Consider the following 12,745-nt stretch of genomic DNA (forward strand, 5'->3'; position numbering starts at 1 on the left):
CCACAGTTTCACTACCGAGGGGATTCAGGTTTATGACGTTTTACAAGCTATTTCCACAGGAGCCTTGCAACGGATTATACTGTCGAACAATACAGCTCAGAGCACCTGTACACCCCTTAAAAAATATTATCTATTCCATTCGGAAACCTGTGGAATTGTTCATCCACCAATCAAAATGTACAGTTTTAATCAGCTGTTAAATGACCTTCACCCCCAGATATAAACAGGAAGTAAAGATGAAATTAAATAAGCATAGAACGCAACCAAGCAATCTGATCGCAGACTGTCTTCACTGAGTGTGTTTATGAGAGGTAATGAAGTATACAACACCATCACGCTCCCCTGAGGGATTCTACGGTAACGGTATTATCCTTGGAATAGTGTTCCTTACAAATGCCATTTTTGCATACTTTGATTTAACGAAATTTGTCTACTTGTTTAAAATTTCAAGAAAATATCATAGTCATTTTGTCCCGACATAGAAATCATTTTGTTTGATATACCGTCACACTATGGCAAAACAGGAATAGAAATAAATAAATGAAGTCCACGAGGCTCACTCTCTCAATTGTACCAAACACACTTTATACATCCTACCGTCAACGGTTTGTTTCAGAGTTGTTTCATTTGGTACACTCTCTCGTCTTCTTAGACCAAACTTTTGTATCTGAAAACATGAACAGTTACAACAGTACATATAATTTATTTAAATATAAAATTAACACCAATTGATGTGCACTAACAGTAGGTTTCAAATAGTACACACTCAGTATATGTGTAGCAAATCACAGCTAAATGAGTACAGCCGCTAAAAACCGTTTATAAAAGTTTATTTAGCAATCAACAGTTACTGTATGACATTTTGTAGCTTAACACACGCATTCAAAGAGGGTTTTCTACATTTGTAGTAAAAAGTTAAAAAGTTAAGTGAACATTGATAATTGGATATCTTTAAATAGTCGAATTTTATTTTTTGGCAATTCAGAAGAAGCCTTACATATATTCCTATAAGAAGATAAGAAAACTTTAGAAATTATAGAACTAAGCCGATCATGTATGATTCTATTGAATTGCAACTTTTATCATATTCACAAATTGTGCTTTTGCTTTTGTTGCTTGCAGACATTCTAAAAGAGTAAAAAAGAGTATAAAAAGCGTCATAGATGTAACCGTTCTTACCACATCTACCCAATACAAGCCATCTTGGTAGCCAGTCTATACGGTTTAGAAACGAAATTTGAAGCTCGTTGCTTGGATCATATGACTGAAAAGTAGTTTACAGATACGCATGGTGTTATTAGTCGGTTTGTAATGCAGTTCCCCTGAATAAATTCAGATTCCTTTGGCATAGGATTATCAAACTTGATCGACACGTTGCTTTGAGCTGTTGACTACTTTACATACAAAGACATACTGGTGTACGTTTCGAATGTTACTTTTATCATTATAGGTTAAAAGTCGATATATTCATTAATGCATAATCAGTTCTTACTATACATAATTACGTGTAAACAATAGTGTCATGATAAATTCAGTTATGTCACGGATGCCTTTTTGCAAAAAAATCAATGTTATATGTGTTTTAATTTTCACTTTCGCTTTTAAATATTATCTGACTGTGCGGAAATTGAGTTAACTCCCTTATGTCAAAATTAGTCACCTTATTGTAAGACTATTTCTACAAAGTACAAATAACTTAAAATATAGGCTAAATTTCATACAGTTCAGCCCTATTGTCATGATTATAAACGTTAATTGTATTTACTTATGATGTAAAATGTAACTAAAGCAAACTTAGAAAATAAACAAATGCAAAATATATTCGTCTAATGTATGAAAGATTATGTGTAAGAAATCAAATTTACTGTGGTTAAACTGGCATGTCTTATAGTTAAAAGGCATGATATACATATCGGAATCTTTTGAACCTCAAGTATTCCCCGTTTAAACGTATGTATTTAACGCCCGTTCAGATTATGTAGAGTGATAAATCAGTTGAAAAATCGATGTACCCTGTTGATACACACGTAACAAATTTTCTAACGCTACAATTAGGTATTTTGCCAGTATCTTTAACGTTATCTGAAGTACGTTTCTGAAAATTGCCATGTACGTTTATGAAAATAGATTTTGCAAGTTTATGATTATTATATATAGTTGTATATTTCGATTTTGTTGAAATCTATTCTTTTCCCTCTCAATAATGTACACGAGGTGAAATCTTTAATTTAGTTTTCAACAACCCTCGTTCATTAGGTAGACATTAAAACAAAACACACATTCATTTGATCTAGGATGGCATTTATATCTTTCTATATATATCTTTATCTTACCTATGAAATACAAACTACATACATGATCATTTATAAGGTTATTTATCAAACAGTTTTATATACGGATATAACCTTACCATGACCTTAGGCTAATTGATAGGCGTAACAGGTAAACAATTTTATAATTTCCTTTTTTATTTGTAACATTTAAATATTAACCTAATCCTAGAGGCTTACTCCATCATATCATAGCGGTTTGTTCTTTGGTTTACAATTTTGTTTGGTATGTTTTTTGTTATGTTACATTGTAAACATATGCTACATAAATACAGAAGAAGTGTGCACGCATCGAAACCAAGCCTTTCATTTGGATGCAATGGGCATCGATCATTTCTAAAACACATTTGCCCCATCCCTCTCCCCCAATATGTCCTGTCGAAGGAGAGTGGATATGTAATTATGTATACTGTGACCGTGCCCCCCCCCCCCCCAAAAAAAGGAGGTCAATCTCCGGCCACAAATGATGAACTTATGAAGTCTAACGTCCGTAGGTTAAGGCTTTCTTCAGTTATTGATCAGAAATCGTTTTTGGATGCAATTGGGATCGGCCATTTCTAAAACATATAATAGTAAGGTCATTTCTAAAACATATAATAGTAAGGTCATTTCTAAAACATATACTAGTACTAAAATAGTTGTTTGCGACTTTAAAACAGTCCTAGTACTTAAATCATATTTTTACATAGGGATGGGATTTCAGGGGAACAATGTCGAATTTACCAATAAACTAATAACAGCAAACATGATGTTATTAAAAGTGACAAGACAGAGAACATGACCTACAGTAAAAAAAAACTTTTTGTCATCAATAGTAAACTTTTCTCACGGCGTTCACTTAATTTTTATTTTACATACCATCCAGAGGCCTTGTTCGAAAGTTTAGTAGTGCATCAAAATTAAAAAATGCACCAATTTCATTCAATAAATTTTACGACTTAAAAAAATCTTTACAGCAATATTTAAATTTTGTCGTTTTATATACAATTTATATCAGACAATAAGAAACAACAAAATGTTTAAACTGGTATTGTGTCGCATAAATGTAACAACGAAGTATGTGAAATGAGTGTTAAAGATGCTTTACCGAATTTGAATAATTTCCCAGTGTTTCTTAAGTATTCACAACCTGCCTGATTAGCTTAATAGGGACAGGGCAGATCTGAGGATCGCGGGGTCGTGAGTTCAATTCCTGGACAAATAATTATGATGTTGTCCGTTAAGATTTGATTAAAGACATTGTATCTGAATTAATTTGTCCTTTGCGTCTGATTCCAGTAAAGAGTAGTTGGCATTTACTTGCGGAGTACTGGTTAGTACTGACACAGATTCCATGAACACGGGATAGATGAGCTGCCCGCCGTTAAACACAAAACAAAACAAGAGAACACGCTGACTATTCAAGGGTACTGAGCTGCAATTAGTATAACATAAAGAGCCGCTTTCATGTAGCTTTAACAAATAAAAACACATTTTAAAAAGCCTTATTTACTGTTGCAAACAATGTAATCGATTAACTTCAGAAACTCATCACTTTACTCTTTTGCTTTTTATCTGCTTAAGATTATAAGATTCTTTCACTGGTTGTAGGTGCAGATGGGAATTTCTGGCCTCGAGGGTAACTGTTTAGGCTGTAACGAGGCTCCTGCCTAGTTACCGCCTAAACAGTTACCCGACAGCCGGATATTCCCATCTGCACCTTTAACCAGTGACAGAATCTTTTTCTTGCATACCGATTTCAAAAAATAATAATAAAAATAAAATAAATCGAACGGCTTTCTTTTTATAACTATTTCTTACAGCAGCGTATTTAAACAAAGTGCGGGAAACCATGATCCGTAAACAGGAAAGACGTCATGACGTTTCAAAGACAAATAACAGTGTTTAGTTCCGGTTTTGTTTTATTAGTTGCAGCGTAACGTTATGAATTTTTGATAAAATAACGTTTTTTGAATCGAGAAATATACTATCAGGAACAAAGAGGAACTGTATTGGATTTTTATTCCGTTTTCTTGAAATAAAATATAAATTACTACATAAATCTTCTACATATATGTAGTTCGTAATACGTCATTTACAGCACGAGAGTCATCTTGCACTCCGGGGTGTAAGATGGATTTTTCCAGCACCGGTAAAAATACCGGAAATCCCCGTCTGATATGCAAGAAATTTCTATATGGCATTTTTAGTACCAAATATTTCTGTTTTTATAATAGAATGAAGAAAAACAGGAATATATTTAGAAAACTGGTACATGCATACGAAATTATCAGTTTACATCGAAAAACAAAACACAAATAATAAACAAAACCTGAAATGGTGAAATTATACCATCTCTAACACATAATTATATTGAAATTATTACGAACGACATTTGAATATAATATTCGAAAGTTGCAGAAAATCTTTAACTTAGTAAGTTCTTTATGAAAAAAAAAGTTTTAAGAAGTTTCCCGACACTTAGAACTCCCTCCTTAATTTGCAGGACGTCTTACGTCATTGTAAATGTGTCTTACGGTAACATCTGACAAAAACTACCAGTTGTCCTGTGAAAATATTGTTGATCAGCATTTTAGTTACTAGGATGTTTTACGCTTTATGCAATCACAATTTTGTAAGAATCAGAGCAAACAAAAAGGCAACTGATAATCCCTTTCAAGTAGCAATTACAACTTTAAAGAACAATACATTTAATATATTTGAGGTGATAAGTAAAGAGTGGCCAACCAATGTACAATATGTTTCAAAAACCTGTAAACAGCACTTAAGTTCCATTAAATTTTATAAACTGTCAATACTGAAAAAATCTGGAAAGTGCGCGTCCTAACTTTACTAACATGTGTTTCGTTTTAACATTCACAAAGGTTACATCTTTAGGTCAAAAACTAGATTTTTTTCCGGAAATTCAACCTATTTTCACTTATTTTTTGTTATGTCCACTGAATGTTTAAAACATATTTGACATCAACTGGAGATATTTTTAGCATTTGATATTTCTATCCTGCTTGTCCAACCAACCGTGTCTTGACCAAATAACCATACTTTCATTAAGGAATGTGATCAAAAGAACTATTATATTTGTGAAAGACTTGCATTGACAATTAAGGGGAAATTTATTAGAAATGCAAGTTTGCAGAATTATTATCAAATCCTCAGATATGAAATGCAAATGGAAAACTGGAAATCTTACTGAACTAAAAGAAATAGACCTCTTTTTAATGATTTTCATATTAAAGGGCGGAAATCGCATAAAAACATACATTTCTAATAAGGATCTTTTGATTCTTAAATAGATCTCTTACAGAATATACAGAAACTGGCAATGTCATATAGTGATGCTCAGGTATGACCGATTGCCTGGAAGTTCATATATGTGCATACGATGGAACTTTTATTTACAATGACCTAGCAATAGGTCATCTATATGATGTATTAACTCTAGGACTGTGACCTCTTACATTTACGGCATACTTTTGACACGGTAATTATGAAAACACGTGTTTATAAAAAATTAGAAACAATATACCTTCAAATAATATATTTAAATTACAGGTCAGCTCTAAAAAGACACCAGCTGGATGAAGAAGGTTAGGATGAACACAGAATCAACACTATTGCTTAGTGAAAATCATACTGAAAAAACAATTTTATTGAAAAGGTGATACTAAACTTTTATATAATTAATGTTTGCCCAACTCTAACACCGTTGTGTGTATTAAATCTGGTTAAGTTTGAAAATCGAAAAAAAAAAGATAGGAGATACGCTTATAAAATTCAAAAGAAGTCAGCATCGTTATTTCTTACTTATAGTGGATTTTATACTATGATAAGTTTATTACGTACAACTAGACATTATTTTGAAATAATATGGTTTTGCTCCATTCTTGCGTACTAGAGATCTACCATATGTCTTGAGACTTTGACGAACCTCTGATGAATGAGAATGTCCATATGAGGATAGGTCAATGACGTACCAGTACCAAACTAAAACTGGCCGCAATAATATAGTATGGACACAATTTTATACATGGATGCATCTTTTTTATCGTGTGATTAATGCATGTTTCAACATTTTTTATGTTCCATCAAAGTCTGTCAATTTTAGATTGAAAAGTTTAAAAAGGATACATATTCCCATTTATACGAGTATAATTATGGTCAACAAAATTGCCTTTTTGAGTTCAACTTTCAAAAGTTAAATAAATCGCTATTAAGCCGTATGGGATTGATGTTGTTTTCTTTTTTATGGCGTCTTACAAGCTTTTAAGGGTAGAGGGGGGCTCCAGCAGTCCATCTGAGCATCATTGCAGCCTCGGACGGGCACCTAGGTAGAACTATCGACCTTCAGTAAGCAAGTTGGATGACTTTCTCACAGGAAAGAATTTTACACCCAAAACGGGGTTTTGAATCATCACGGCGGTGTGGGTAAGTGATTTGAAATCAGCAATCTTAACCTCTTTGCAATGCAGACCCACATAAGAGTGAGAAATATGAACGGGTTTAAATGTAGACACAGGTACTATTATATAATGTGATATTCAAATATCTAGCGAAGGCAAAGCGTATAATTAAAATATATGTATATTTCGCATTTGCAGGAGACCTACGGCGGCCTCCAAGTCAAGAAAGATTGCCGTTTTGATATGTTGCATAGTGCAGTTACTAGTATGTAGCGGTATTGGCTATGGACTCAGTGTAATGTACGCCGAACTGGTGGTAGTTTTCAATGCAAAAAGGGCTGATGCCGCGTTGTTACAAAGCTTAAATATGGGATTAAGCTGTATGTCCGGTAAGGCAATAAAATACAGAAAAGTACGATAACTGTCAGCTTAACTTTGGGTAATGCCATTTTTGTAACACATGAGGGGAAACTTCATGAATGTAACCATGAGTTTTTATTAACAGTAATGCATGACTGAATGTTCCTTTTCAGGTATACTTATTGCAGGCGTGATGAAGAAATTCGGTCCGGGAATATGTATTGCTGTGGGATGCCTAATCAGTGGTATTGGATTGTTTGCAAGTGCATTTGCCTCAAGACTTGAAGCTATTATTTTATGTACCGGCGTAATATCAGGTGATGTCATTATATTTCATAATTTTATTTTACGGTTTAAATTGCTGAAATTTACCAGTAAAACATTGTTTTGAGAATGTTGTCAAATTGGTCTCAAAATCAATGTTGATCCTTTGGAATTACGAATAAATGCAATGCAGGACCAGATCTGGTCTAAACGCCGACGAAAACCGTTGTATCATAGCATTCATATGTATCTAATGCCGCCATTTTGATTTCATACAATGTATCTTACCCTGTAATTCTTAAAGGAAATCTGTCACTCTTATAATTTGCGGATAAGGAAATTCTATCGTAAGGTGAACATCTGAAAAAGGTTTATTCTTTCAACGTTCAGTTTACCGTTTATTTTCATGTTTTTATGTAAAAAATTGCGACCCTCAAAATAAATGGCTTATTATTTGCATAGTCCGTGACAGCTGTGACTCATACTGGTACTTTATTTGACATATTCTGATCAAAGGTAAAGAAAGTATGATTATTCCTGACATGTTCCAATAGCATGACATTTATACTTTACAATTAATCTCCAAACGTTTCATGTATTACAGGCCTAGCGTTGGGTATACAATTTCTTGCTGCGTATGTAACTATTGGGTGGATGTTTCCAGATTCCGCGAGCTTTTATCTTATATGCCTTACCGGTGGTATAAGTATTGGCCAGTTTATATTTCCATTACTTTTTGAACTGTTTATATCGCAATATTCGTGGTCTGGAGCTTTTCTGTGTTTGTCTGCAGTTTCATTGAATTGTATTCCATGTGGTATTACCATTCACTACTCAAGTGAACACTTTGTAACCGGAAGGGATTCTCCAAAAACAAACGCCTTTTGCGATAGGACACTTCTACAAGATTTTGTTATTTGGTTGTTGCTGATCAACTTTCTTTTGTATGCAATGACAGGTAAGAAATTATTTATATTCTGTATAGTCATGTTAAAGCTGTTCGTTTATTGAACTGATTGTAACTAAACTGACTTTAAATATTTAAATTGCTTTTCGCTAATGTTTTGCAGCAGCAATGTTGAATGGAAATCCGTTGTATTCAGTACGCTAAGATTGTTTTAGGTAACATGGAAGCTTGGTTTCTTGTCGATCACGTTGTAACACAAGGTTTCACGAGAGAATCAGGAGCAATCCTTGTATCCGTAATAGGAATCGGAAGTTGTGTTGGTCGTATCTTTGGAGGGATTCTACGTCTAACATGCAAGTTAGTTGTTTATTTTGCAAAATCTAGGATAGTTGAATATTTATAAATCTTGCAGAGAGTTGTTTGATCACTGTCTATAATTTAGATATTTTGTAATTAACATCAGTACGTATCAATAATAAATGCCTAAAATGTCAAAATGTCTGTGATTTAAAATTTTCCTAACAAGCTGTGCCTCTATCATTTGCCATCGAGAATCCTATTTATTATAACTAAAATATTACCTACCAAGTGTATATAACGGATAGTGTGACCTTAGGTCATGCCCATTGTCTACGTTTCGCATGATTTCGTAATTGTGACGATATGAGTGGTTATGAAACATCATTTTGGCTCCTTCGTACAAACGGCGTCCAGCTTTTAAAATCATATGTGTTTATTGTCTGAAAACATCAACATTGTATTCAAAGACGAGACCCAAATGGAATTCGAATAATTGATCTCCTTGTTAAGTGTCCGGCAACACTTTATCATATAATTGCATATCATTATGAATTATATAATTTTCTGAGTTTATTTTATAGGTGTCCGACCATGTATCACTGGATATATCTTTATCTGATACTCAGCGCTCTACATGGAGCTATTGTCAACATACACGAATTTTGGTCGTTACTTGTAACCTGTCTGTTGTATGGTATAATGTTTGCAACAAGCGCTTCACAGGCACCAGCGATAATGTTTGAAGCGTCTGGTTTTGAACGTTACCCGCAGGGTATGGCTTTGGCAAACATAATGTCCGGAATAGGAGACACCATTGGTCCTCTGTTAGGCGGTATGATTCTTTTGAGTATGGTTTTTGTTTTAGTATTTTCATATCATTGTTTTCATTTCTATATTTCCGTTTTACCTTGATATTTGATTTATCTGTAAAGGTTGCTTGTCATCCAATGATATTCTTCTGTCTTACCAAGTTTAAAGGTAAGTTACTCTTGTTTGATCCGTATTTGTTCTTGTCATCATGAGGAATAAAAGCTATTTTGTTATAGTTCGAGCTAAATTGACGTTCTAGTGGAACGAATGCATCCAAGTCAACATAAATCACAACTTATCTATCTCATTTCAAATCAATATGTTATTAACTTATACCGCAAAGTTTGACTATTTGAATGTATGGTTTGTTTCTTGGTTTGTATTTTGTTATCAATGTCGTTTTTGGAATTATTTTGTTTTGTCTGTTATTCTAAATGTTGAACCATTGTAAGGTATTGTCTTTTTCATTCTTCATTAAATTCTGAAATTATTATAATCAATGATTTTAAAAAGTCAGAGCATAAATGGTTTAGCTGTGTCCTCTTATCTATACAATAAAAGTATGTAAGGTCATTTTGATGAAGGCTTTTGTTTTTATATTAAAGTACAAGAAACGGAAGATGCACAACCTTTAAAATATTTTAAAGACATTTTCCTATAACAGGAAGACAAGCAACTGCGCTAAGGTTGTGCAGTACAAAGTCCCGGTAATTCTTTGAAGTAATGTCTTGCGACGAAATTTATTTGCCTGTCTTGGTTGTGATTCAGCTGTAGCACTTTGAACATAGTGTGTTAATTTTCTGTTAAACAGCTATCATGTTTTAAATTCAAATCTTATTCCTAATGGATAAAAAAAAATATAAACGATTAAAAATCAAAGAACTTGTTAATGCACTATGAAAGGTGTTTTTCAGCACAAATTTTGTTTATAAGGTATTTTCATATTGAATCGGATTATTTCTTTTACAGGCTTTTTGAAGGATTTATCGGGGGAATATAACGTCGTGTTCTATATAGCTGCAGGAGCAAGTGTGTATATAAGTGTTTCAACTGCTGTTACAGCATATATAATTAGACTTAAAAGGCTTAGAAACGGACATACCTAACAATTCAGTTTATTTCGCCATGCAATGTCGTTGAATACATTGTGGCATACCAGTTTATGTGTTTTTTTAGACCAGGTATCAACGTCGTTTTCAATGCATACATGATATAGGAGACGTTAATCTAGTATTATGTTTAATCTAACAGGTTGCTGTTTATTGTATAAATTGGCACTATCAAACACATTAAAATTGTATGTAATTTAGGAGCAGCTGCCTTAAAGTAAGTACAAATAAACTGTAAATAAAACAGAACTTTCACTGTGAATCAAGAATTAAATGTGTTCGCTTGCAAAAATAACTATTATCAATATTATTCATTAACCTCAGATCTTTCTGTTATAAAAGATATCGTAAATTGAGAAAAAGCAGACATAGAGACCTTTCAAAGATGAACGTGAGTGACAAACCACTAGAGATTCAGTTCATTGTAGAAGGTACTAAATGTCCTTATTGACAAATTGAAAGTTATTTCACTAGGTTATAACCGGCTGCAATATATTTGGTGTATATTTGGTGTATCAATGAGTGAACATGTAAAATTTGGTGTTCAAGTGTGAAAATATTTTGATCATAATAAACGAAACAAGTGATAGTAAATATGTCCTTGTTATTGTTTTAGGAATTGTACCACTTTTGTAGTTTATAACGTTATATTACATGTTCTGATATGACTAGCAATGCTTAAATCATCACAACGACATTATGATGACGTCATGTCGACGTGATATTTTGCGCCATATATGCATCTTGAAATAGTGCTTTCAAATTTAATCAAATATTTTACTTAATAGCGTGTTTAAAATGAAATGTCATATTGTACAACTATCTTGATTAATTTACACATATTCTGAGTTAATTATTCGCTTTGTAGAAGAATTCGCCATCGTTTTCGCCCAAATTGAATTCTTCCGCTGTACGTATTACCCTTTGGCGCCATGCATGCACGAAGAAACAGTTCTATCATGTTTGATCTACGTTTTACAAAAAAAGGCATATTAGAATCGAAATAATTTAAGGCTAAACCGTGTTTGAACACTTTTTGTACACACCGTTCGAAATAATTTCAATCGGACTGAGCATTTTGTGAATTATTACACTGGACGTATAACCGCCCATCGTGTATAAATAATGTTAAAACATGGTTTTGCCATAAATAACTTCTTAAATAAAATTTCGATAAATTACTGCAAGTTAAACGTGTGATAAACTTAATCACGAACCTCATATTAACGCCCAATGCAAATTTCCCCTTAGTTAAACTTGTGGGTCGGTGCCACGACCCCCCCCCCCCCCCACACACACACACACACACACACACACACACACACACACACACACACACAAACAACGTTCTATCAGTAATCTTTTGTGCTTCTCCGAAAAACGCCATTAGAGTCGATATGTATTACTCTGTTGAAATGTATGAAGCAGTATATAAATTTCAGCCAATTAAAAGTATGAATGTATTCATTTCTGTCCAGTCTCGCTGATTTAATTGGTTGAAGAAGTAATAATTTGAAACTTTTATTGGTTCTTTAAGTAGGTCAAAAATTGGTTTTGCCAGAAACGACGACAGAATAGTAAAAAGCGTTATACCAGTAACAGTTCTAACCGTAACTACTCGATACTAGCGATCTTGATAGACATTCATACGATTTAGAAACTAAATCTAAAGCTCGTTGATTAGTTCTTATGACTGAATAGTAGTCTAAGTATGCAGATATGGGTCTATTTATCCATTCGTTTGTAATTCAGTTCCTCTAAATATGCTTTTAGCTATGATTATCAAACTTGATAGACACGTAGACACGTAGCGTCGGACTGTTTTGGGCTACTTTACATACAAGGACATACGGCTGCACGCTTATTATGCTTACCTTTATTATTACGGACACATTATCAGTTAAAAGTAGATATATTCATTAATGCATAATCAGTTCTTGCTATACATAATTATGTATAAACAATGGTGTCATGGTAAATTCAGTTGTGTCATGGATGGCGTGCGTTTTACCCCCCAAAAAAGTCCAATTTAAATAATGTTTACGTGTGTTTTAATGTCCACGTTTGCTTTTAAACATAATCTTAATGTACATTAACTGAGTTACCTCCCTTTTGTCAAAATTTTGCAACAACTTATTATTTTACTATGTACTAACGACTTGAAATTTAGACCAAATTTCAAATAACTCAGTGTTATTGTAATGATGATTGCATTTACTAAAGATGTAAAATTTAACTAACGGAGACTTAAATATTTTAAGAAAC

General features: G+C 33.2%; 1 protein-coding gene across 1 annotated transcript; it reads left to right on the forward strand.

Moving 5' to 3' along the window:
• The first annotated feature begins 2,304 nt into the window (after positions 1 to 2,304).
• On the forward strand, positions 2,305 to 11,228 carry LOC123540658 (monocarboxylate transporter 9-like). Its single transcript, XM_045325875.2, has 8 exons — positions 2,305 to 2,442; positions 5,883 to 5,988; positions 6,929 to 7,119; positions 7,264 to 7,407; positions 7,959 to 8,312; positions 8,477 to 8,618; positions 9,143 to 9,393; positions 10,341 to 11,228. Exons 2-8 carry the CDS (start codon positions 5,909 to 5,911, stop codon positions 10,475 to 10,477), a joined length of 1,299 nt encoding a protein of 432 aa, XP_045181810.2. The 5' UTR covers positions 2,305 to 2,442; positions 5,883 to 5,908; the 3' UTR covers positions 10,478 to 11,228.
• Positions 11,229 to 12,745: the final 1,517 nt, after the last annotated feature.

Source organism: Mercenaria mercenaria, chromosome 16 (assembly GCF_021730395.1).
Source record: "Mercenaria mercenaria strain notata chromosome 16, MADL_Memer_1, whole genome shotgun sequence".
Lineage (NCBI taxonomy): Eukaryota > Metazoa > Mollusca > Bivalvia > Venerida > Veneridae > Mercenaria > Mercenaria mercenaria.